This window comes from Phyllopteryx taeniolatus, chromosome 3, assembly GCF_024500385.1.
Source record: "Phyllopteryx taeniolatus isolate TA_2022b chromosome 3, UOR_Ptae_1.2, whole genome shotgun sequence".
NCBI classification, from domain to species: Eukaryota; Metazoa; Chordata; class Actinopteri; order Syngnathiformes; family Syngnathidae; genus Phyllopteryx; species Phyllopteryx taeniolatus.
In genome coordinates, this window is record NC_084504.1 from 18,650,890 (window position 1) to 18,678,328 (window position 27,439).

At 41.2% G+C, this 27,439-nt stretch overlaps 2 protein-coding genes across 3 annotated transcripts in view; both read right to left on the reverse strand.

The window, feature by feature from the left end:
• cemip2 (cell migration inducing hyaluronidase 2) overlaps window positions 1–7,603 on the reverse strand; it is a 44,173-nt gene extending 36,570 nt beyond the window's left edge. Inside the window, exons 1-4 of one of the 2 annotated variants that reach the window (XM_061767306.1) lie at window positions 7,387–7,603; window positions 4,278–4,642; window positions 3,726–3,866; window positions 2,023–2,587 (exon numbers count right to left, since the gene is read on the reverse strand). In XM_061767306.1, coding sequence (XP_061623290.1) covers window positions 2,023–2,587; window positions 3,726–3,866; window positions 4,278–4,611 — 1,040 coding nt within the window. In that variant the 5' untranslated portion in view covers window positions 4,612–4,642; window positions 7,387–7,603. The remainder of the gene's footprint in view (window positions 1–2,022; window positions 2,588–3,725; window positions 3,867–4,277; window positions 4,643–7,386) is intronic. The other variant, XM_061767305.1, reaches the window with a different exon arrangement.
• A 2,581-nt stretch (window positions 7,604–10,184) lies between these two features.
• On the reverse strand, window positions 10,185–27,196 carry LOC133475022 (alpha/beta hydrolase domain-containing protein 17B). Its single transcript, XM_061767307.1, has 4 exons — window positions 26,606–27,196; window positions 22,406–22,873; window positions 16,152–16,331; window positions 10,185–12,165 (listed from the first exon to the last, which is right to left on the reverse strand). The coding sequence occupies exons 2-4, from the start codon at window positions 22,870–22,872 to the stop codon at window positions 11,946–11,948; spliced, it is 867 nt and encodes a 288-aa protein (XP_061623291.1). The 5' UTR covers window position 22,873; window positions 26,606–27,196; the 3' UTR covers window positions 10,185–11,945.
• Window positions 27,197–27,439: the final 243 nt, after the last annotated feature.

Sequence of the window (27,439 nt, forward strand, 5' to 3'; positions counted from 1 at the left end):
GTCAGGCACATTAATAACTGACACACCGTGACGACCCTCCAGTCACTTGGAGAATGCTGCTGCACAAGCTGGATAGTTGATTGTGTTAACGTTAGCATGTGTCTGACGTGTTGCCATAACAGTCCCCTACTTTTTGTGCAAGTGTTCATTGTCCCCCTCAGTTCTATGGATTTAACACCTGAAATACAGCATGTTTCAAATTGAGTGAGACATTGAACTGCACACTAGCTAATATATGTCAGCTGTATGTCTCCTATCAGGCAAATCCACAGAGAGCTAAGACTAAATCCCTCCAATAAATAGTGAAAGATTAGAAGAGTGTGCACGAAGGCAGTTGTGTACACACACACATGGGGCTCTATCATCTGAACCACTTGAAGCACTGTGTTGTGGATTTGAGTGGATTTCTGTGAAGACCTCTGTGCTGGCTTGGTACCCTGAGGTGAAACGTGACACTTGAGAATCTGGCTTAGTGCTCGACTTGTCTACCAAGCAAGGACCGAGCCGGACCCGGCTAGAAATAAATCCAGAGCTCGCATTGGAAGAAACTTTTACTGTATGTTCATGGGTGCAGTATAGACCAGTGATTCTCAACCAGTGTGCCAGAGCACATTAGTGTGCCGTGAGCACTCTTCAGGTGTGCTGTGGGAAATTATAAAATTGTACTTAATTGTTGACTGCGATTGGCTGGCAACCAGTTCACGGTGTACCCCGCCTCCTGCCCGATGATAGCTGGGATAGGCTCCAGCATACCTATGACCCTAGTGAGGAGAAGCGGTAAAGAAAATGGATGGATGGACTTAATTGTTGAGAAAATTATATATTTCCAAGAAATAATGTATCTTTATTCATCTATTTATGTCAGTGAGGCATAGTGACAGACAAATAAAGAATCAAATAAATGCTCTTCTATTAGATGGCAAAGTACATACAGTAATTAATGTATCCACTTTTTGTGAGATTTTTGTTTGTTGGTCTGCCGTGGGATTTTTCCATTGTAAAATATGTGCATTGGCTCCATAAAGGTTGGAAATCAGTGGTGTAGACACACAAGGCCCAATCGAGCAATTCAACATTCTGTGAAAACATTTTTGTCTTGAAGAAATAGTTGTGATAGACACTACATTTCCTGAAGAGTCTTTTTTTTGTACAAATGCTGGAAACATTAGGACCATCACCTTGTTATCCGGTGTGTGCTTCCTTTCCTGGCAGAGAGCACAAATCCAGAGAAAACAGGAAGAGAAATACCATGGAACGATTCAAGGTAGAATCCCAAATGGGAATGTAAGAGAGCGCATTATTCTAGACAGTAAAGACCTATGTAACAAAGACATGTTACTGGTAGTCTATGTGAAGGGGTCTCAAAAGGTGAGAGGGGGCTTCAATGTAGTAGTTCAAACAAACTCATTTCAGTCCCAAAGGACCAATAAAAAACAAAACCCTCCCAATGACACACAACAAAAGCACATCACAAATGTTTTTCATGTGGCACTGAAGGTCGACGTGTTATTTTTTCCAAGCTGAGCCTTTCCCACCTGCTTCTTTTTCTGCTTCTGGATAGACAGCTACTTGATTGCTCACAAGGAAAACTAACATTCCAAATTTGTACCACCTGAAACTGTTAAAACCATTCCGCACTGAACGCATCGGTCGGCTGGAGACACGCAAACAGACAAATACAAATATGAATGAAGGCTTCCCTGCCCTTATTTTGGGCATGAGGCGCTTGGTCACGGTAACTCGACAAATTTTAACAGAGAGGAAACTGAGGTGAGCAAGAAAACGGATCGCTGTAGCAAAGTTGAGACTGTGGGCGGGTAAGGCACAGCAAAAGGTAAACTCTTCGAGTACTTGGGCGAGACCCTCTTTCATGTCTACCAATTGAAAAACATACTTAAATATATTCATCAGTGGCAGTAATCAGTTGGATTCCAGTTGACATATCCACGACAATGGAATGAATTAGCTGTGATGGTAATTCCCCCACAGCCAATTAAGTACAAGTACAACAGGCTTCCTCACCTGTACTTGAGATTGTAGACATGACTGCTGCCAAGCGTCTCTTCAAGGGCCTTCTTGGTTTCGTCCAGAAGACTTTTGACGGCAGAGTCTCCGACGGCGAGTGTGACTATGCGACCCGCCGGCAGGGACCGGAGCAGCTGGGTGAGCCTGCGACTGTCATTGCGGGATTCGTGGGTGTCGTAACGTTCCCTGAGTAGGATGTCTGCTGTGTCCTGATCCACCACGCGCAGGTTGATGCCTCTGCTGAAGTTGCGCTGGAAGGCGTCGCCTCCCGTGGTTAGGCCAGAGGCAGGCACGCTTTTGGTTAACAGAGACCAGGAGACTCTCTCTGTGCCATGGAGCTCCAGAGTTCCACCACTCATGACACCGATAAACTTCCCGCCAAGACCGGGTATATTGCTGTCTTTGCTGTCAGAGCGCCCCGTGAGGGCGATGGCAGCGTGGGAACGGTAGCGACATTTGGGCCCGCCGATGTGAAGGCCGCCGCCATTTTCAATGAGGATATGTCGTGTTCTTAAGGATATGTTCTTAGAGCCGTCAGTGTTGTCTGCAAAGACTACACGACCTGTGAGAAGACAGTAAATTGGAATGTGGAGTTTAACTAAACGACAGCACTAACAGTCACAACATTCAGTATACATGCAAAATTATATCTAATACAAATCTGGATAAAAGTAGTCCAGTGTGCGAGAGCAAGATAGCGAGAGAGCGAAAGAGAGAGAGAGAGAGAGAGAGAGAGAGAGAGAGAGAGAGAGAGACCTCTGTTATGGCACAAGGGGTTCTGGCAGCATTTTGTTCAATATGACAATATGTCACTTGCAAACAGAACTCCAGAACATTCAGAAAGAAATTGCCATTCTGCCTATTTACTACACCCATCCCTAGTGAATATGTTAAATTCCATACAATTTTTCAAAATGTTTTACGGTGCCAATCAGAATTGCAGAGTGTCTCGTAAAGGCAGATTTGTTGGTTACAGATAGATTGTACTGTGTACTTAAGTTGTCCAATAAGTAGGGGTGGGTAAAAATATCGGTTCATCAATGCATTGTAACTTTTCGTTTCGCAATTTAAAATGTATTCTGCAAATCTACTGATTCGGTTCACCTCCTGGCCACTGTGAGGCGCTGTGTGTGTGTGTGGTACACAATGGCTACTCAAGCAAACAGCGACTGCAGCAGCAACAGCGTGAAGCTGACGTTTAGATCTGAGGTTATGGGGTTGTTTTGGATTCCTCTGTGAATCCCGAACACAAAATGGACAAAAGACAATCCAACCATGATACGCAATTCCAACACGAAAAGACGCCAGAAGTCCCCGTCCTGGAACTCTACACGGAGTTAAGACAACGGTTTTGGAGTCATTGAAGTCGAAAGAAAGAGCGACTAACCCTTACGTACGTAACTATCATTTGTCATTTCATTTCTAATGAGTGGGAATTTGTGTCAGATGTTCTGCAGACTTGAGCCCCCTACAGAGAAGCCACACAAGGAGGGAGCAATATAGAAAACTTGTCAACAGATGCAATAAATTAATGGCGTTTGACAAAGAAAGTACCAGTACTGGCATGTCACACAATGCCTCAAACATGCTACTTCATTAGGTATTACTTAAATACCCTGCAAATAATAATAGTAACCCTAATAAGTGAATAAATACTGTTTATAAGTATACATGCATGTTACGTTTGCTAGATTTCTTACCTCCTGATTGGATGGCAAGTGAGCGGAAAGTAGCCGAAGAGTCCAATCGAAAAAAATCTCCCCTCCTGACAACCATGGCCTTCTCCGGCTGGTGGCCTGGGTTCCAGTTACTCAGGGAGGGGTTGTGATCGGGACAGTTCTCTGCAAAGATGACCAGTAAGAAATCCAAAAGGATTCAGCATAAAGGATAAGCCTGTACATGAACTCATTAAGGCATGGCTCAGATGGTAGCGTGGTTGTCTCCTAACCTGAAGGTTGTAGGTTCGATTCATAATGTTAAAATGGCTTACAATAATACTAAATATACTTTTAGGAATAAAGCCTCTGTCTCGTTCCTGATGAACACCTAGGTCTACTATGAAACTGTATTTTAATGTTGTTCAGTATGGTGGGACTGAGAGTTAACACATTCACTGCCATTGACGGCTTTAGAAGTCAAATATCCAGGTTAACTGGGAAGGCTGGCATTAAATTTAAAGTAAGTATTTTTAGAGGTGGTACTTTATTTAAAAAGTTTGAGAACCACTGCTTCAAAGGACATATATCACTTACCGTCTAAAATGTCACCACTAGTGAGACTAAGTACAAGTATGAGGCTGAGGAAGAACGCCCCAATGGACACTCCGAAGCAGATGATCGTGTTCTTTCTCAGCCGGAGGCTATGCGCGCGCTCCCGGCGCTGGTTCTCCTCTGACAAGCTGAAAGTGGCTTGTCGCTGCGAAGGCAGGCCATGAGGTTTGATTGGTGGTGGCGGTGGCGCTTTGGCCGGCGGGGGTGACCGGACCGGAGCCACCCGCCCAGGGACGTAGCCTGGGGAGCGCTGGTGGTTGCCTTTGGGGGGGGCCGCAAAGACCGGGAAGCGGCTCGGACCATCACTTGTCGGCATGGTAGTTACGTCTGCTGATGCCTGCTGCTATCTGAAAGGGGGGGAAAAACAGAGGGATGGCGAATGAGGGTCAGACAAACAATAGTCATTCAACAATGTCTCAACAAATGAGTCAATGAGGCGCTTTGGAAAAATTTAGAAAAGTGTGCCAAAGAGAAAAAAAAAAGCATGGAACATTTTTGCAATAGTGTTGCTTGCAAACTTAATTTGAGTCACATTTTTGTGTGTGCACTGAATGATCCCATCAGATTGATATTTATTAGTCGGAATAAAAGAGTGACTCAAGTTAGTAATACACAAAGTACTCAGTTTTTCATGGATTTCCATTCCTACGACAGCAATGTAGTGGTAGGCTATCACCAATCTACAGTAACACAGAAGTTGTCATCATTTCAGTAAATATGAAAAACACTTTTAAACCATAACTATAAAACGATAAAATGAATAACAATAAATACGGCAGTAAGTATACATGTCTTCTTGCCATGGCAAAGTATTCATATGCCTCGGGCTGCTGCTATCAAATAATTTTATAATGTTTTTTAGAGTATTATTATTATTATTATTATACCAATTATCACATTGAGTAATTGGATTATAAAACATGATTGTGCATTTATTAAATAACAAAATGTGCATGTGAAGTGCAGGTATTATTGTTGTCCACTTATTGTCACCATCCTCACATTTCACACTACAGTATCTGTGACTTTGACATTCAAAGGTTTTAAAAAGCTGGGGCCTCGCCCGGTGAGTGACGTGGGGGTCAGCAAATGAGAGTGTATAGTTGGCTGTTGTGAGCTCAGTTTAGCGGCTGGCTGTTAAATGGCTAACCGTTTTCCTGTTTGCGTGCCGTTGAGCACCTTGGCGTTTGTTGTGGCTGTAGCAGCTCATGTGTGAATGTGCTTACTATGTGTTTATTTTGTTACCGTTTGCTCAACAAAACAATTAAAAGTGCACCGGCGGTTGTGTCTATTCTTGACCACTTGTGGGGGCATTACAATCCGTTCCAACTAGTGCTGGTACTAGGCTAGATTAAATATGATAACATCAATACCTTGTGTTGGTGTTCTTAGATGTGCTTTTGTGGTACATTAGTTCTGCTTTGCAAGATACACATTGCACTTTTTTTTAATTGTGGAATGATCTCAAACTTTGCATCTTCTCTGTCTTTTATACAGTCGTTCCTCCTGGTTCGCCACCATCGCACCAAATTATTCATACACAGAGTGGTGTGTGTGAGTCTGCAGTAACATAAGTCCGTGTGGAAAAATTATTACTATGAAGCTTCAAGGCAGAGATTTTGCTTTGACTTTTTTGTAATCGAATTGTGCAAGTTATTCAATTAATCGTTTAAAACCTTCTAACTAGTGCAAACTCGTTCACTGTGCTGTCTGCAACCATGCAAACTGAGGACCCCATGCAAGCAATATGTCAATGTATGGTGAAAGAAGGGGAGAGAAAAAGAAGTCAGACTGAAACAGTGAGGAAGACACTAAAAGAGCTCATAAATGAAAATAAAAAAACACAGGAGGCAAAGAAAAAAAAAGAAGTCCAAACTGATCAAAACTGACTCAATGGGTCGGGAGATTTGGAACATTCCTTCTATATGTGTGTGACTCACCAACAGATTAACTGATCAGCTGTTAGAAAAGTGCATGTTAGAAAAGTGCAGTTGTTTGTTTGTAGCGCAGCTCTCAGCTTCTAGCAAACTTGACTGATGTAATGCACACTGTGATTGCGAGATTACAATCTTGGTGTAGATCGCTGTGATCCCGGCGCCCTCACACTGGTCGTGAGACTTCAGTCTTGCTCCACTCTCTCATCTACTAACAGCTTCACACAACATGTGCAACAAGAGGGAATAAAACTCTGCACCTCTTGTATGATGAAATGCCAATGTAAAGGGAGCTCGTGTGTATTTTCATTAGAAAATAATATTTTATTTAGTTACTTATTATTGTATTATTATTATCGGTTTTATGTACAGCACTTTGTTACAGCTGTGGTTATTGTTAAAGTGCTCTAGATAAAGTTGAGTTGGGAGTTACTGTACACATTCCTGACAGTGAAAACAGGCTGAACTGCTCCTGTTGAGGTGAAAGACTCAACATATCTCAGTATTCATCGCCTTGGACATGACACTGAGCACAATGCACACCCACACACACAAACACCTCGTGGATTTCCTGCTACTGAATATCAAACAGATGTGTGGGACAGACCCTCACACATTCCTCAGTCTTTCAAAAAAAACAAATGTTTTTACTTCCAAACTCCTTGTGTTAAAACACAAGTACAGCTGAGCTGAGTCATAAGTTATCTTGCACAGTCGTCAAATGGATAAACACTAAAATAATCTGCAACATCAAAGACAGTTTACTGATCCGTGCACAGTACAGTGCTCGGCTCATTCTTGGCAAATGTCTTCATCGCTTACAGAAGCTCAGATGAGAGGCGGCTCCATTTATGATTAAGCAGCAGTACAAATAATCTGATTAACGGTCTTGATTTCACCACATCTTCGTAATTTGAGTCACTAATGTCACCACAAGAAGAGGAACTTAGATAATGTTAGTATTTGGTAGCTTTGGACAGTTGGCTGAAAAAGAAAGGATGACACGCACAGACAACAACGGGGAGGGCTAAGAGACTTTCCCTTTCTCGTAGACGTCAGTCAAGAGACAGCGAAGCATCTGGTTCTTCCTACCCCGCGCACCATATGACACAAGCTGACACAATGTGAAGCCTCTCCCGGAGCGGCTCGTGCGTTACCTTCGGTGGTGGTCGGGCTGTGCTGCTCCCGCTCTTGTCCATTCGCTCCGAAAGCCAACTGTTGAGACGGACGAAATAGATTCACCCTCGCCGTGGGCTCTCCGCGTGCCTTTTATCTACACCTTTTCTACACATGGTCGTTTTTTATGCCTGTTGAGGGGCAGTCGTCCGCCCTCCCCATCCAACGGTCAACCCCCTCAGCCGCCGAAAGGAGGAATGGAGAGGTGCAGGAAGTGACGATACGTTCAACGATCGTCGGAGAAGATATGAACTCGCTAATTATGTTAATATTTTACACCACACAGTTGACATACTGTACTTTATGTGAAAGTTGAAAAGTTATACCGTATAATGACGGCTGTGTATGTGCTGAAATTATTGTTTCTTTGGTTCTTCTTCTTTTTAAATAGCCACGTAATTCGTCTCCCGAGTCCATGAACGTCTCTGGGTGGAGGGGTGGGGCTTTGAAGGCAATGCCACACTGCCACCTGCTGGAGAAAATACAATAGGACATTATCTTGGGCCTGCTACGAACAGGGGAGTATTGAGTCATTTGAGGGGTCCAAGGAAAGTCTCGTCATGGGGCCCTCCACATCCGTTTATTTAATATAAAGATTTTGAATACTAATGTTTACCATCAACTAAAATGTGGATTTTTCCTAAACTTGATAAAAAACCTTAAAATCCTTATTTTACTCACATCTAACGAGTAAATCCTCTCAATGCTTTTACTTTAAGAAGATGCTTTGATAAGAAGATGGGGGCATGCTGAATGAGTGGTTGGCACATGTGCCTCACAGTTCTGAGGTTTGGGGATTTGAATCTAGGCTTCAGACTTCCTGTGTGGGGTTTGCATATTCTCGCCATGCTTGCATGGGTTTTCTCAGGGTACGCCGGTCCCTCTCTCTCCAACATTCCAAAACAAGCATTTGAGGTTCGTGAAATATTCTAAATGGTCCTTAGGTGTGAATGTGAGTGTGAATGGTCTTTTGTCTATATGTGGCCTGTGATTGGCTGGCAACCAGTCCAGTACCCCACCTCTTGCCCAAAATCACCTGGAATAGGCTCCAGCACACCCGCGAACCTAGTGAGGATGAGCGCTGATGCTAAGAGCATTAATCAACATTAAATATAGTTTACTTTTTTGACTGCTTTAATACTTGCATTTTTGTGATTAAAAGCATCAATCATGTCACTCTCCATGTCATCTCTACTACATCCTCCTTGACTGACACTGACAGCGGTGCAACCACAACTGGCAAGAGCGTCTGACTCTCGCTGTTGTCGCTTATGCACATTCGGTGTCACCATGAAAAAGGTTGAAACCTTTGACACTTTTGATTTTGAGAAAAATGGTTTTCCTCTCACCCTCTCCACTCCACTGGGTTAACACCACTTCATTTTTCTCATAATGCGCCAACAAGTTTGTAACTTTGTTTTGCTACCCTCTTCCTGAATCAAGTCTGCATATGCATAGTAAGATGTAAGTAAGTGGTTAAGTAAGATGTTATTAGAGCTGCTAGATCATGGCAAATGTTTAAATCGCGATTTAAGACTGATTTCTACTCTTTGCATTTAGTTAAAGTACATGTAGGCCTGTTGTACTGCCATTTGTCCTACACCCCCCACCTCCTCCTGCTCAGAGAGAGGGCTAGGTGATGTTGACCGAATCTGAGGCTGTTGCTCTTTTGGTTCTGCACCGAACAATGGAAACAAGATCTAAGGTGGACGACTTCCCCTGGAGTCCTCATGGAGGATTCTTCGCTGACCGACCGGGCCAGGTCCTGAGGCAGAACCACCGAAGGCATCTACCCTGCGGTGCCTTTTCTCTTTAAAATGACACTTATGCCCACTTAATGAACATTGTACAGCATCTTGCCATCGTAATGAACATTGTACAGCACCAGACTATGTGATAAATGGTGCTACTTGACATCCATTGCAGCCTGGTCATCCTGGAAGGGGGATGCCCCTATCCGCGGTCCCTTCTCATAGTCCCCTCCTCCCCCAAATTTCCTTGCTCGAGTGGGGGGCAAAGAGTTTTGTGATTAAGGGCTAGACAAATAAATTTGACTTGACATTGCATGAGAAGGGGAGCCCTCAAAGTGATCATGAGACGATCAGATATTTTGATGTTTTAAAGCCTGTGAATATAGTCATATGCTTTCAATAAAAGAAAACTTACATCAGTTTTTAAGAGACGTTTGGGGCCACAGGCAATTGCTTGTGTTTGCCTAACGGTAATTCTGCCCCTGGCTACGAATCTACACTCTAGTTTACAACATTGTTTCCCTAAATTTATTGAGCCAAGGCACATATTTATCAAATAATCTCACATTATACCACCAAACAAAAATGTCATGAAAAGTGGATACATAGGTTGCCATTTCGTGGAAGCGCATGTAATTCTTCTGTCACTATACGACATTGGCATCGAAAGATGGACAAAGATACATTTGCAATAAATAATTTTTGGACCACACTGGGTGAAACCCTAACAATTGGCTTGAAAACCCTATTTTGGAACCCCAACCTCATGCTTCACATTTCTGTCACTAGTTAATCTGAAGTGTTTACTGAAATTAATGCAGATCACAATTTGGCTTCTTGGTGCCAATAAACTGTTGAAGTGAGTTGAGGAGCTTCATTTTGACAAAAGTAGTCCTTTGGTTCATCTTCGGCAATTATAATACAGTATAAGCTTCCTAAGGGGGTCGATTACCGTACTGCATTTCTTTTATTTGATTCAACAGAATAAGGCCAATCTAACATTTAAATCAAAAAGGTCAGACACAAACTGAGTTCTTCCAAATTACCATTTTATTTTTGCTATTCAGTTATTAAAGTTAATATTGTTATTACAGTTTGAGTTCCATTTGTATCGAAATATGCGGTAAAAAAAAAACAAAAAAAACAACTGAATTAGAGATGCCAAGAGTCCAGCTGAGCAGTACAAAACAATGAGGACTGTACCTTCAAGTATGAACGTAGTATGACAGATGATGGCAATGTTTTTTTAAGAGGAACAAAAAGTACAAGCATAATATACTATTTGGAAAGTGCACAAAATGAAAGTGTAATCTTACCAAGACAGAAATGAACCGTACTCTTGTGAAAGAAAACACACGGACGCCGTTTCCTTGATCAATCAGTCGCTGTGACAAGTTACACTAGCACCCATAGCTTCAACCTGGTCCACCGTCATACATAACTTCAGCCTTGTAGGCCAAAAAAAATACAAGGGACTGGCATTGTGTGAACATTGACATTTGCTTATCTCAGCTCTGATAGTAAATGGAGTCATTAGTGCATTGAAATAGCTTGTTTGGCTTTGCTCAGCAATAAAAGGGCAAGTAAACCATCAACAATGGACCCAGAAATGGCATGCAGACAAGAGCGTGAAACTAAAGGGGGGAAAAAAAGGGCCTTTTAATGCTGAGCTATGACATAAGTTATTGTCCATGCACATAGATGGTGAGTTAGTAGGAGTGGTGTTCATTCAATCTCTTTTCAGATATACTAAAGAAAACAAAACCTCTTCATTTTTAAATATTTCTCAACTGAAAATAATAAGACTCTAGGCAACACTCTAGGCCTAGATGGGCATTAGTGATATACATTTTTATCATATTCAAAATGACAAAGTAAATTTGTTATAGTTATATCATTTATACAAGAAATTCTTTAATATGAGCTACAGATATGGATTCTTTAACATCCTAAAATGAAAAATTGAAAAGAAACTGTCAGAATGAGGAGACTTCTTGACATGTTCTTTTAAAAAGAAATATCACCTTTGAAACTAACTGCTGCATAGTAACGCTAATCTGAGAGTAACAACATTGCATGATAAATTTACAAGATCAGAAGAGGCAATGCAATAAGGTGTGGAGATAATCTCTGCGAGTCCATCTCTGCGATATATATTATACTAAACATTTGGCAACACCTGCACAGCAGTTTGTCTCACGGTTCTTCAGTGACAGCTGATATGTGCAAATATCATGTATAATATATACATACTGCAATGATAATAGAAAAAAAATAATTCAACATCAGTTGGATTGGAGAGTGCAGTCCAGTTTGGATCAAGGCTGTGAGTGAGAACATCAGCATCCTCGTGGCCTGGTCAGAAGTCTCCGATAATAGGTGAAGACCGCATCCTTTGTAAAAGGCAGCAAAAAAGTCACATACACACTCATACACAGGCTGTTCTTCACACAGTATGTCTTTTTCTCTGTCTTGCATTCACATACTGTTACAACGTGCAATTGTGCAACATGTTTACATATAAAAAATAAAAAAAAATAAGAAGTCCAAACACAGAAGCTAAAACCATAGGGTTTTAGTTCATGAATTGTTCAAAGTTCACAGTTGCAGTGGACCGGAGGGGCCTGAACTGGAGCTCCAAAGTAGGAGAGGTGGTTTATCATCAAAATTCTACCATAAACACTTCCACAGAGGCATACAGCGCCTGCATCCTAGGGAAAAATAGCCATGATAATAATAAGTTAGAACAAAATCAACCACCAATCTTATCTCCACAGATTTTTCTTCCTCTACAAGTTGACCAACTCGTGTGTGACAAACTGCTTGAGTCTCTCCAGGTACTGTCCGTAGAGTTCCACGTCATTGTGGCCTGCCCCTTCTACCCACAGCGGCTCCACAGGGTGCTGGCAGCGCTCGTACAGTGCCAGACCGTGGGAGAAGTCGATGACTTCATCATCCGTGCCATGGATCACCAGGACCGGTGAGGTCACCTTTGAAATCTTGTCAATACTTTGAAGAGGAAGAAAAGTAATTTTGACTTTTGACGAACATTTACAGAGCACAGCATTGGTAACTCGACAAGTCATGGAGATTTTGACAAAAATTAAGTTTGAAGACCACCACCTGACAAAGCCGGCTGATAGAGCGCTGACAAGGACCATCTTCTAATTACACTTTTGACCAGAGATATTCATTTCAATCAATATGGTAGTACTGGGTTGGGCAAAATATGGTCCGCGGGACCTACACTGATGCTCAGATCTTTACTGTCACCCATTATCGAGAGTCCTTTAATATTTATTGCATTAATTTAGCAGTTTTCTCCTAAAATTGGTTACTAAAAATATTCATTTACTCATTTAGCTCATTAAATAACTAGTAATAGTTTACTTCTTTAAATAGACAATATGAGTAAAATAAAAAAAAACAATTGTGTATATTTAACCTTTTATATTATTAGATAATTAAATGTTAATTAAATGTAATAAAAAATAAAAAAGGATAATAAATAATTATATTATTAAAATGAACTTTTTCAGTGTTTGCCTCTCTCTGGGGTCATTATTATTTTTTTTAAATCATTATTTTAAATATTTCATATAAACATTCAAGTTTTTTTTTTTTTTTTTTTTTTACCTCATCTACGAATAACCTGCCCCATCTATCCATGATAAAAAATAAAATGCAGCCCTTGAGCACAAAATGGGGTAGGCAAACACTAATAATGGCCCTAACCCCTAAACATGTGAAGATCAATTGAAAATTGTGACTGGAAGAGAACCGAACATGTTCCACATTTGACTTCAGTTAGTTCACCATCATGTACCAGATATTTAAAATAAATAGGTTTGACATACAGTACTGTGCACAAGTCACCATTTGATTTGTAGTTTTAGCAATGCCATAATTATCATATACAGTGGAACCTCGATAAAATGGACCCCGATATAATGGATATTGGATAAAACGGACCATCAGGACTGAACAATGTGTCCAAAAATAGTTTCCACTTGTCACTTCAAATGCCGTTGACAAAGTCTGCTAGTTCCAGAATTGGCCACTGTTGTTTACTGGCGCTGTGGCGCAATGCGGGCAGAGAATGGGACTGACATATTTCCGGGTCACAGATATATGGCGCGCGCACACAGACACAGAGACAGAGACAGAGACAGAGAGAGAGACAGAGAGAGAGAGACAGAGAGAGAGAGAGAGAGAGAGAGACACATGGCTCTGAGGAATACAAAACAAGTCGTTGGAGTTGGGAAGATGCTATCTTTGGTACAGAAAGAGTTTTTTTTTGTCAAGCCGTTCAGCCTTTGGCAACGGATTTGGAACTAGGAACCACACTAATTCCTTGCAGCTCATGAAAGCTACTCGTCTATGATGAGTACTGTACGTCAACAATGTCACTATGACTAAGCACACTAGCGCTGTCAGTTTGGATAAAATGTCTAACTTTCAAACATTTTCAAGCTTTTTTTAATATTTATTTACAATAACGTTGTACTGTACTGGGCATTTTAGGCCACGGAAAAAAAGAACTACAACACAATAATTGTGTACTGTACAGTAATATGGGTGCATATGGCCTTAAAAAAATAAAGTGCTTCAAAGCAACAGAAAATCGGCAATATTCAATGAACCCTCCGCCCCTATTAGTCCGCTGTATCGAGGTTCCACTGTACTATAAAACTGTAAGGCCACCAAGTAAAGCACAGACATCCACCGAGGCTGAAAAATGAATAAAACGTGAAAACAATTCAAAGAGAATTGTATTTTGGTTTGTTTGTGCATCTCTACTTGCTACTTCCTGGTTCATGAAGGATGAAGAACAAACGGGAGGTGCCATTATTATTCTGTGGTTTGGACAATTCTCATGATACCATATTGACTCACATGGTTATTAAAATGTAATTAGTTTTTCAACCATGAACCATTCCTCCACAAAGTTTTGTGGACATTGGTTTTATATTAATTCATGTATACCTACTGTGTCCTAATAGTTAATGTTTCACAAGTCATTTTGATTACTGGGAAAAAGGGTCAGTATAAAGTGGTGATCTAAGACTTTTGCACAGTACTGTAAGCTTTATTAATTGGTGATTGGTTACTTAGCCACCTGGTTCATTCATTGCTTAACAATGGTATTAAAATAATGCTGTGAGTTGCAACAGAGAAAGGCTTTAAAGGTTTGTGTTTCTTGATTTACAGTGTCCTGCTGCTATGATGTCACTCTATTTACAGAGTTCATGCTGCTATCAGCTGCTATAAGCCGAACTGCCAAGAGCTACACACCCACTAACCAAATCAGGGTGTTGCAAACTGAACCATGCCCACATGAACCAAACCAATTTGTGATGAAAACATGGCTATGTAAAAGTAACTAGAGCTACCTACAAGCACCAACATTTTCTAAGGAGGAGTTTATTGTTGACAATAGATACTCTGTGAGTAACTGAAGCACACCCCTTACTGTATTGAAGCAGAAGCCACTACAGTGGTACCTCGACTTTTGAATGATCCGACTTAAGTTTTTTTGTCTGGAGTTGCAAAACAAATTTTGAGTTAGCAGCACTAGATGGTGGTGGTGAACTTAACAACAAGCAGCAGATAGTGCATGCTAAAACAAAAAAGAAAAGAAATTTAAAAAAGAAAAGAAAGGCCCATCCATCCACATTGAATAGTCACCCCAACTCATTGCTTTCCGCTACTACTCCGGGTAGTACTGAGGAACGCTTGGTTCACAGCACGCTTTTTTACACCACCCCAGCTACCTAAACAAGGCTAAACATAATGCGAAGCCGCAAAGGTGCTTTGTGTCCGGTGTCGACGGAGCCTAAGTCACTAATCATTGCCTCCATGGGAGCGAATAAGCTACACTTCTGACAAGAATAGTTATTATGAAGGGAGGATGAGTTATTAACGGGAGAAAAAAGGGGGCTCCAAGGGGATAGAGATTTTACTGTTGATGGTCTATCTCTTTAGCAATAACTCCCCCCGATTGAATATTGTTATTATAACTCATTTTTCACAGTTTGAAGAATATATGCTAGAGAGCATTGTCATATTGCCTGTTTGTATGTGGTTATACAGCATTTGTGTACCAAGTCATCATTTTGAGAGATGTGTGCCACGCGTTCAGTGCTAATTTCTGTTAGTTCATCAATGGTTTTTCATTCATTGTGTGTTAGCGTTGAGCTAGTGATTTTTGTGAACAAAACTAAGACAGAAACTAAGGCTGTGATCCATTTGAACATTCAACTGGTGTAATTCTTTTGTAATGCGAGTTTAGTTTTACAGTGAACTTAAACTGGAGTGTCAAATGACTTTAAACAAGCAACATTCACTCTTACGCCTTGCTACTATGTTACCACCTTAGCAACCTGTTGTTGTGATCAAATAGGATCTGCATGCCGTCTAGGCATTGCTGGATAAAAGTGCTGGGGAAGAGCATGGAAAGGACTGCTTGTATAAGGAATGGTAAAATCTGAGATTTAAGATCCAGTCCAATCCGCTCCGATACTTGTTTTTTGCTGAGAACGGACTGATTTCCAATCTCAAAGATTAGATCGGGACATCCCTGTTTTTATAAGTTTTATTTGCATATAATGTACAGCACTTTGTGTGCAGAAGTGGTTGTTTTAAAGTGCAATATCAATAAAGTTGAGTTGATGATTAATTGGGCTAATTTATTTCGGTTGCTCAGTTTTCAGTCTTGGTTTCTTCATTCACGGTTTTCAGTTTTGGCCAAGAATTTTCATTCATGCATCTCTAAAAAAACAAGATACAATAATTTTTTGTTCATGCTTGTCCCGGTGGAACAGATTAATGGCATTTCTATTCATCTCAGTGGAGAAAGATGATTAGTGATATGAGTGTTTTGAGTTACAAGTCTGGTCAAAAAGGCCGAATTTAACTCCTAAGTCAAGGCACCACTGCATTTGAGGATCTACGGTATAGAGTCTTCCCCCCACCACATCTATCTGTGGACTCACTTGGGAAAGGCGTCGAAGCAGTAAGTCTTCTTGGTGTCAGGGAAGGCCACCCTCATGCCGGAGGTGAGCGGGGAGTGCAGGATCACTGCGGCACTCTCGTAGCGAGAAGCCAGGTCCACAGAAGGCACGGTGCCAATACTCTGGCCGTACACAATGACAGTTTCTGGACGGATGCCATACCTGCGAGAAGAGTTTGGTTAAATCATGTTTGCTCTGCCGCACACGCTGGCGACCATCCAAATTGGCCATCTGATATAAAAACAAACAGCTTGCTTTTGGAAGCAGCGTTAAACATTGCTTTAAAACAGAAAAAAGGAAAAGGCACTCCTGTCAAAAATGTCAAAGGAAGAGCGGAGAAGGCTAAATACAGAACAACAATGGATTGGTTGCAAGAGAAAATGAAAGTGAGGGGGCAAAGTAAGGCAAGAGAAGACATTTCATAGTTGATTATTGTAAACGTTACACATTCTAGCGAGCAGCTCGTCACCTGACTACCCGAAATCCAGCCTGAGAACACTGGCTCACTGTTTCTACACAGCTCTGCATGTGACCTGGCTGCTATTATGAGGTAAAGTAGGTATTGCTTTTGGTGTTTGTAGATTTCTGGACAATGCTGTCCCCAAAACACTGAATAAAGTAAAACGAAAACCAAAATGAAGCTGCTCATCCTTGGTTCGTCATTGCTAACATCACAGGCCAGATGTTCCTGGCTCTGCCTTGTACCTCACGAAGAACACATGAACACCCAAATCTGACTCACATGTACAGCGGTAAAGTGGATTATGACAGGTCAGAAACGCACTCACTAAAAGTGCAAGATAAGATCTGGAACATATTATTCAGACTTGATAACACACATACACACATAACTGCTGTAGCTTTAAGACAGTCATTAGCAGCCACACACAGAAGGAAGTACTAAACACTTCTGAGTCAGCTGACTTTGAGCGTATAAGTGGGGGGGAGGGTTCTGATACGGCATGGAAAACTGCACCCTCATCTCAGGAGTGCACTGCTGATTCTCCAGTGAGTGAAAATTTGATTTCCATTAAAGGTCCTATATTTTACCAAACCAGCTTTTTCTTGTATTTGGGTTGTAATATTGTCTCTATGGTGTCTCGGTAAATGTGTAAAATATGAATTAAAATCATCCACGCATTACTGAGTTTCAGATGTTTTCTGGACACTCGTAGGAGAAAACCAAGGTGTTTTTTTTTTTTAATGAAATGGACACTTTTATACTAAGTCCATGTTAGAGTCACTCGATGGAGGTCTCTAAATAGTCAAAATATGGGCCCTTTAAACAAAACAATCGCAGGGCACGTATACGTATATATATATATACACGTATATATATATACACACACACGTGTATATATATATATATATATATATATATATACACACACACACACACACACACACGTGTGTCTCCAATATTTCCTAAAAGATCATGATGTAATTGATGTATATACGTGTATATGTATATACGTGTATATATATATATATATATATATACATACACGTATATATATATATATATACATACACGTATATATATATATATATATATATATATATATATATACACGTATATATATATATATATATACACGTATATATATATATATATATATATATATATACACGTATATATATATATATACATATATATACACGTATATACATATACACGTATATACATCAATTACATCATGATCTTTTAGGAAATATTGGAGATTGGATATTCAGGAAATCTATATATATACACACATATATATATATATATATATATATTTCCTAAATATCCAATCTCCAATATTTCATAAAAGATCATGATGTAATTGAGACTATATGACCCTACTCCTAGTCATCCCCGTAGTTCACTGTGAAGGCTTGTGAAGAAACAATATGAAGATTGCTGGTTCAAGCACTGATGGTCAATACACACGCTTCCCAGGAGACATGTAAATGGATTGCTTTCTGCAAGGTGGTCGTTTTTGCTTCTACAGCACAAGAGCATTAGAAATTCTGAAAGGGCGTTGACCGTTGTACTCATGATATTTTCCTTCAGGCATTAGTGACATAATTCTCCACAGTTTTGCCCTTGTATATGGTGAACCTTTTGACGTTGTGTGATAAGAATATTATCTTGTGATTATCAGATGTTTGCCAGTATCACTGCATAAACCTTCACTGCATAGATGTCACAATCAGGTCCATGTGACACTATTGTTAGGTGGATCCACCTACTTATCAAGTGACAGGATACCGTATGTCCCTTTAAACCAACATCATCAATCAAAACGACGAAGCAACAAGGCGTATTCAGCACGCATGGAAGCACAACGGATGAAACAAAGTGTTTTCTGTCTTGGCTTTAAGCACATCTAGGAAAGCAGCTGCACTTGTGTTAAGTTGGCAGCATGGCAGTTATAGGTTGTGAGCAACCCAGGCGAGCACACAAGCCTACAATGTGCTGTCTGAATACAGCCTTGAATAGACCTTGCTGTGCCATAGTCAGCCATGCGACCATGGTTACAGGCCTCCCCCACAGCCTTCAATAATTTTGTCTCTTGACACAATCTTTTACGCCTCACATCTTCCCTCGTTCCTTGACTCGGACTCTTGGTTGCCTGCCACTTTTCTCCAGGAGTGAAAAATTGTTACAACCAAGTGAGAGCGAGGATAGCAATAAATTATATTTTAAGGACATCCGGAACATATGCGCAGACATATTTCTCAGAAGAGCATGTCATCCATTTTACTGACCGATCAACACGGACCGCATTCTTATCCCATTGTGCACTGGTCAGTAACGGTGTATTTGTTTGTTTGCCAACATGTTAGACCATGAGGAAAATAATTCTAAGCTCAATGTATAAAAAAAAAAAAAAAAAAAAAGGCTGCTTTAGGACTTCTATCCACCCAGACCCTGTAGCCTTTGTCCATTAGTTTGTAGGACAAGAGGGTGCTATTTCAACCAAGCATCTGATCAGTAAGGGAGGAAAATTTTGGATCTATACGCTGATGGACCAGGAAGTGAGCTGCTCTTGTTTGTTTTTCTTGGCCACAGTGTGGGAAGGCCTGGTTCTGAATGCTCCTTTGAAATCAGTTGCTAGGCTACCACTGAATATTAGACTGGCAGGTTGGACTGTTGGCATGCCTCCATTACAGAGGGCAAGGAAAATGATACTATTCACCAGAAACACACACACACACACACACACACACACAGTCGAGCATATGTTACACTTTGCACATTCCACAGTATGCTTTAGTCGGCTTTAAACTTTAGTATGACAATTAGGACTTTACATTTGAGTCTGTTGACTCAACAACTGAACCACTCCCTGCTCAGGTGAAAGAACTTCTCCCATGACTAACCAAACCACACAGAGGAGGAGATTGTGGGTGACACAGTAGCGGTGGTTGCATATTGTATTAAGAGCAGCGGTACAACACGTTATCAACACTCAATCCCAATTTACATTTGCTGACTGTGGATAAGAAACAAAATATATGACAACAGGGATGAAGGCTAATGTGAGTTCACATACCAACACAATCTTGATTTCTAGTTAGCAGGATAGCACAAAGTGTGAAGTTTCACAGTGTACACTCCTCACTGTCACTCTCCTAGAAGTATTATATACATATAAATCACACTGGGGTGTGGGTAATTTATAAAATACCCCGGCTCACACCAATGGCAACACAACTAACTGACAGTAGCAATGTGACAAGTGGCCACCATCTTTGTGAAACTTTTGGCACATACGAGCTGATTGATGGATATTTTCAAATGAAACATGTCAGCCAATCGGAGAAGGGGTTGCCTGAGCAGCAGACCAAACAAAAGGGTCCAGGAGATATGTTGAGAAATAATCCAGTTATACTGCTTTACTCTAATTTGAAGGCATTTTATAACCTGATATATAAATATATATATATATATATATATATATATATATATATATTTATTCCACTCTTTCTGGATCTCTGCTAGATTATTGAATCTTCTCTGTTTGATAATCCGCTGAAGCTATACAAGTCATCTCTTTTGCTGGCGCACCTTCTCCTGCCACATTTTGTCCTTCCACCAGACTTTCCATTGATATGCTTGGATACAGCACTCTGTGAACAGCCAGCCTCCTTAGCTATGAACTTTTTTTGGCTTACCCATCCTACGGAGGGTATCAATGATAGTTTTCTGACGAGTTGTCAAGTCTGCAGGCTTCCCCATATTGAACCCAACGGAGACAATTGAAACAAACTGAAGCAATTTATGACACTTGGGGAAACCTGTGCAGGTGCTTTGAGTTTAGTAGATGATTAGTGTGTGACACTCAAGTTTCAAACATTTATGGCCTGTCTTCACAGTATTCTATCCATCCATCCATTTTCTGAGCCGCTTCTCCTCACTAGGGTCGTGGGCGTGCTGGAGCCTATCCCAGCTGTCATCAGGCAGGAGGCAGGGTACAGCCAATCGCAGGGTACATACAAACAAACAAACCATTCGCACTCACAGTCACACCTACGGGCAATTTAAAGTCTCCAATTAATGCATGTTTTTGGGATGTGGGAGGAAACCGGAGTGCCCGGAGAAAACCCACGCAGGCACGGGGAGAACATGCAAACTCCACACAGGCGGGGCCGGGTATGGAACCCGGGTCCTCAGAACTGTGAGGCTGACGCTCTAACCAGTCGTCCACCGTGCCGCTCACAGTATTCAAATTTTTTTAATTCCTGATTTCGTGGGTTTTATGAGCTGGAAGCCCAAATTGTGTAAAAATAAACAAATAAATACTTGAAATTGTTTAAATTGGGGGCCCTTAATATAATAATAATATATGAACATTTAACTTTTTGAAGGGAATTATGGAAATAAATAAACTTTTCCATGATGTTCAAATTTTTTCGAAAGTTTCTGTATGTCAGTCAATACACCCTAAGGCGTTTATTCATTAGTGATATCACTAAGGGATGCATGTCTTACTCAGACTGAAGAACATTTCCTTTTTATGTTAGTTGCACCCTACGTACAATTTCAATGCACAAACCAGTTTCAAGGTTCATACTTTTAAAAATGACAAAGTACAATTATCCAAACACATGCATTACATTTAAGAATACGGTGCTCACCCACACGTTCACATCAACACGACCAGCCAGCGTGATCGTACAAACCACATTTCACTCATCAGCCACATCAACACCACTGTGCCCACAACCAGCCCTCTACACGGTTTATCCTTTATTAAATGGCCACCACGTTAGGTACATGGCCTCCTGTATAAATTGTGTAATTAAAAAGAAAATATAGTGGTACCTTAACTTAAGAGTTGAATTCCGGGACCACGCTCGCAACTCAAACCACTCAGTAACTCAAATCATCTCCCCATTGAAATGAATAGAAATGCCATTAATCTGTTTTAGCCCTCCAAAAACACTGAACACTTTGTCATGTGTTTTTAATTGGGGAAAAAGCACTCTACAGTATTGTACACTATAAAAACATACTGCAATAACAATTAAATTGAATGTACAGAACAGTTTGTGCATCATGATTTCATGCTCACCAAGCAAAATGAGACAGCATATGGCAAAAAAGTAGAATACTGTCTATTCTCAGCCCAGTAAGCAACAGTAATCTTAGTCATTTTTTTGCAAAGGATACTATATGCCTGTGAACATTGATATAGCATCTTTCTACATGTGTTGCTGCACAGTTGGTGTTCTCATAACTATATAACTACCGCAATGTTAATTTTGTTAGGCCGGCATCTATTACTTTTTGTATTGTGCGTTAGCATTAAGCTGGTGGACTTTCGTAAGACAAAGTTGTGTGATTTTGTAAATAACTAATGCATAATTCTCTTTGTTTATTGTTCAACAGTAAATCTCAACTGGGAGTGACAATACACAACTTGAAGCAGCATTCAAAGAATTGTTCGCGATCTGATTCATGTGAAGTTTGCTGCCACTATCTAGTGCTTATAATTTAAATTTTTACTTTCAACTCAAAAAGAAAATCAGCTGCGCGGCGACTTGAAATACAATCGTAAATCGGGTCACTTGTAAGTCAAGGTACCACTGTAATGCCGCTTATTGTGGTTGGTTGACATTTACAGTGACTTTCCACTATCATACTGAGTGATATTGTTCACTAATGGCCCATCTCATGCAACTAAATAACTATGAATGTGTGAGGTTCACTCTAACTTGCATCCATCACTTTCAAGCCTCCTTACCGTGAGCGGAGGGCCTGCCAAGCCGCATCAACATCAGCGTATAGGTTCTTCTCTGAGGGTTTCCCAGAACTGGCGCCATAACCGGAGTAGTCGTAGGAGAACACGTTGCAGTTGATCCGGGAACCCAGACCGATATAGAAGCTGCTCATCTGGCCCAAGTCCACCGCATTTCCGTGGGAGAATAACAGTGTGTAGCGGGCACTGGGCGAGCAGCGGACGAACATGCACGCAATCCGGTTTCCCCGGGAGGTACGAGTCATGAAACACTCAACGGCTTCCTTCTCTCGGGACGAGTATTGCCAGTCAGCACGCTCGGACAAGTGCAGAGTCCAACGGCTGCCGCTATCGTCGCACATCAGGCTGTAGGTGGGCTCTGGGGGCAGGAAGGCCAGCTTGGCTGTTATCTTGCTGGGGCACGGAGGACAGCAGAAGAGGCAACAAAGCTCGCTGAAGGATAGGTGGTTCATCCTTGAAAAACAGAACAGATTTGTCACAAGAAAACACCATGCAAACAGATCAATTTACTCTTGACTGATGACCCCTTAAAGTAAAATGTGGGTCAGAAAGGTTTTCCCCTTCAAAGTAATCCCCCTGGAGTCTTAGACACTTTCCCAGCCTTCTCTGACAGGCCTTCATGCACTCCTGGAAGGATTCATATGGGGGGATCCCACTTGGGCTTAAGTCATCCATCCAGCTGACTCTGGGCGAGAGGCGGGGTACGCCCTGAACTGATCGCCAGGCAGTCGCAGAGGGCCTTCCAAGCCTTCCAAATCTTAATTTTATTTTGTAAGAAAAACAATCCCTCATAAAGACAGGAAAAGCATTGAATGTATTTTCACTGATGGAGGCAGCACGGTAGTGTGCGGATCCATGTACTGTATGTCTGTGGGGACAAAATGAAGGTTGGGCACCATTTTGGAGATGAATGGCTCTCTTGAAGCAGGTTGATAAGGACACAATCCCATCTGCAAACAGAGCAACTTCCCTGCCTGCCTCAAGGCTTTACAAGCACTCAGGGCATCAGTCACCCAGCACCTGTACCCCACCTAAGGATACCTTTTGACTTATTTGATGCTCTTGAGAAGTATGGGTGCCTGCAGGAAAGATTAATGCTACAGTTTGTTGGCAACAAATCTGGTCGGTCGAGATTGTACAATAGTTTCCGACAAGGCGCTGGGCATTTCAGACGTCATGTTTAAAAGGTCCCTTTGTAATTAAACTCAGTATGATGCAGTTGGCAGAAACGACATGCCTTTGTCAAGCTTGTCACTGATGTACAGTAGAATGGAAAGGATGATACTACTCCCCGCTATGCCAACCCCTTTGCAGCTAAAGCTGGGCCATTCATCAAATGGGTAATATCACTTACACACCATACTGTTGTCTAGGTTACACACATAAGACAAGGAGATAAGGATTTTACCATCCTTTTGTCAACTTTGCATCAGTGCAATGCAGAAAGTATTAGGTTGTTTCTGCTTGTGTGCTTCACTGCATGTAACAGAGAGGAGAGAAAGCCTTCCTGCAGCATTTGCCACATGCCTTCAGGCCAATGCTTGTCCCACAATCATGTGGGCGTTAGCCACCCATTTTTAAACTGGCCATCTAATGCAAAACTACATTAACTGGCCACAACATTAGGTATAGATACAACACAAACTGCATCAACCTACGGAATTCATAGACATAACATGCTGCTTTATTGACAGAGATGTAATAATTTCACAATATGTTTGTTATTTTGGTTGAAGTTTACAGTGCTGTAGGACTGTTCACTGCTTCAGGTGAGGCCAAAATATTAAAAACAGTTGGATGCTGTACAGTTATAAACAACAACCATAATACCAAAATACATATTGTGAAAATATTGGAATATAACAATTTTGGGCATCAGTCGACAGTCGTCCTGAAAGTTATAAGTTTGTCATTTCGAAAATATTTAAAGTGGGAATGGTTTAAGGAGAGTTGCGCAGTCAAGATGCCTTTGCAAAGACACCACACCCCCTTGTTTTGGGGGTGTCACTCTCTCCCTTGCCTACCAGCCTGCATGTGTGTTTAATGTGTTTTGATGGTGTCGTGCAGCGTTTCGCTAACCTGTTCAGATAAAGCCCACTATTTTAAACCCGCATACTCTCCAAATAATCAGCCCACTGCTTATACAGAAGCTGAATCCAAGGAAAATATGGTGGAAAAGTCTCAAAAGGTACATTTTTATAATACCATTTATGTGTACATACTTCTCACACACACAATTATGTTAAGTGTGACCAATCCATGGTCTACCCTCTTGCCCATAGTCAGCTGGAATAGGCTCCAGCTCACCCGTGACCCTAATGAGGACAAGTACTATATAAAATAGATGATTGATTACGCTAAAATGCTACTTTTAACATCACCCGTGTAGTGGTTACAAACTTAAGGCGGTGTCACAAAATTCATTTACGGACCACATTGTGTTTCTCCAACTGTGTGATGTTTCAGGTTAAGCAAGAAACACACACATACCAGTTATCAGGCTGAATTTAACTTTTTGCCAGGTGAAGCAGGAGCCATGTCAGCCGTGTGGAGATACTAATGCAAAACTTGGTTAGCCGACTGCAAATTATGCTCTACAAAATGGATGATAACCTCCGCTTGTTGTGACGGCGGGCTGTCCGACATGTACCAAGTTTCTCAAGCACTGTTGCTCGCTGCGCACTGCTTGGTTCCAGACACGCCAGTCGCGCTCCTGTCACAAAGCCACTGCGGCACAACGCATCGAGTAAACAGAAGCAAGCAGTGGTGTGATACTTCAGTTGTCCTGTCAGTTTTTCTTTTATAACTTGTGGGCAGCAGTCTTATGTTTCTATTTACTCACTTTTGTAGTAAACACACAAAGGCAACGAAGCATCCATATTCAACTCCATGAGACTTTTTCATCTCTTATCTCGTCATCATTGCTTATCTACTCCTTTTACATAGTGCCCGCTAGTGACACCACCTAACTGAAATGCCTTTTGTTACAGGCTACATTTAAATGAAATGTGTGGCAAGACTTAGGAAAAAAAAAATCAGTTGGATGTTAAAATATCAGTAACGACACGTTCGTTTTATATTTGAGCCAAACTTGTGCCATGTTTAAGAAACTGTTATGTTTTTGAACAATACTCAATTAAAACAAAACACTTTAATCGCAATTACAAGATGTAGGAGCATTATCAACTAGGGCTTCAGTATTGGTAGTTGGTATCGGGGAGCACTCAAATCTAAGTTCTTGTACCTGGACTCGTAATCAGTCTAGAGGGGGAAAAAAATAAAGAAAAAAAGCAGTATCGTTGCATCCCTAGTGTGTGGTGTGCTGTGTTGATCTTGGTTTAACCACACACTAAGAGTATTTCCTCATCATATTTGAGGTCTCTTTGTTAAGTTGTTGCATCTTACGTTGAATGTGGATGAATGGGCGTTGGAAACGAACAAAGAATATATTTAGCCAATCATGGCACAGTTAATAAGGTGCTATTGATCACATCAGCTTCACAGAGACAACAGATATCAAAGCATAAAGCCCCAAAGAAACATTCCGCCTAACTATGGCACTACTACATAATTAAAAAAATGTTAAAAATCGATACGAGTGCTCGCCACTTAAGCCATTTTTGGTGGTGCTAATACTCCCCTGAAAATTGTCACTTTAAAAGACTAATGAGGTCCTGATGGCTCCAATAGGCCAGACGTATCAAATTATAGTCAGTATTGAACCAAAGCTTATTTACGCACACTTAAATGGAGGGTTTCCATAGAAGGTGAGGGGTGCATTTTAATTACACAGAGGTGGCCTGCGCATTTATTTCAATCAGCAGAATCCTATAAACGTCCCCTGCTCTGATCGAGAGAAGGATACGGCGACATCGCACAGCAGCTAACTACATGGAGGGGAGGGGAGGACGTTAGTTTTCACATTTAGTCTACCAGTAGTCTATTGTGTCACTGGCAAGTGGGCCAAAAAGCGAGCCTTGCTAATGGTGCATTGCTGGGGGAACGCCAAGATGGTGGGAAAGGCAGCAGTGAGCGAGCTTAAACTGATTCTAAACTGGTTGGTTGAGGTTTCAGTGACTCGTCAGTGATCGTAATGAGCGACACAGCTATATATTAGTGAGTCGCTCTCTCTTTTTTTAAAAAATAAAACAAAACCAGAAGATGGGGGTGTCGGTCTGACATTACCTGGATATCGGCCGTTTCCCTTCCAGTCTTCAGGCGACACCTTTGGCTTTGGTATATTGTCCTCAGACCACGCCAATGAATGTATCTTCTTGTAGAAGGCAGGAAAATGGGGAAATGTTATCCCGCGACAGATTTGACCCTCGTTGCTGTTTGTCGTTTTGTTGTTGATAGGCGATGTTGTGTGGTGAAGTCACTCGTGTTAAAAGGCTTCGTCTTCCACTTCAGGCTGCTTCCGTGACGGTTCCTTTTCCTCCCTCCGCTCGGTTTCCTCAACATAGAAGCCCGAATAATTGTTGACCAAGTCGATTAACATTAAGTTTCACACGGTTTGAAGGCGACATGGGTGAACACAAAATATTGGCTGAAATATAAACTTATATGCGGTTTGGCATCAGTCCGTGTTGGTTATTAACAAGCAGTTAACAGCAGTATCACTTGACTCATGAGACATCGCCGCTCAGATTGCTTATCTTGGCTCCGAGCGGATGAAGGGCGGTGATTGACATCTTTGTCAACCAATTGTAGCTGCGCTGACAACAGGGGCCAACCAATTGTACAGCTCGTGGGCGTTAAATAGGCGGATCCAACGAGAGTAAACGTGGCTGACGTATTTGATTGGCATCCACAAAAAACAATCAGAATTACTATTGGCGGAACTGCTGCTACTACAGAACTGCCTTTTTTTTGGGGGGGGGGGGGGGGGGCGGATAACGTCACTTATTTGTGACTTCGTCCTTACGTTTTTTTTTTATTATTTGTATTTTATATTTAAATATGCTTTGTTAACGTTATAGTAAAACTAATTTAAAATAAAACAAATTTCATCAAAGATCA

What these genes read in the sequence shown, in the direction of transcription:
- LOC133475022 (XM_061767307.1), bottom strand. Translation starts at nt 22,872, where the DNA reads ATGAACCACCTATCCTTCAGCGAGCTTTGTTGCCTCTTCTGCTGTCCT. An exon ending in TGGCAGGCCCTCCGCTCACG is followed by an intron (nt 16,332 to 22,405) that starts GTAAGGAGGCTT and finishes CTCTTCTCGCAG; the next exon opens with GTATGGCATCCGTCCAGAAA. An exon ending in TGCTTCGACGCCTTTCCCAA is followed by an intron (nt 12,166 to 16,151) that starts GTGAGTCCACAG and finishes TCCTCTTCAAAG; the next exon opens with TATTGACAAGATTTCAAAGG.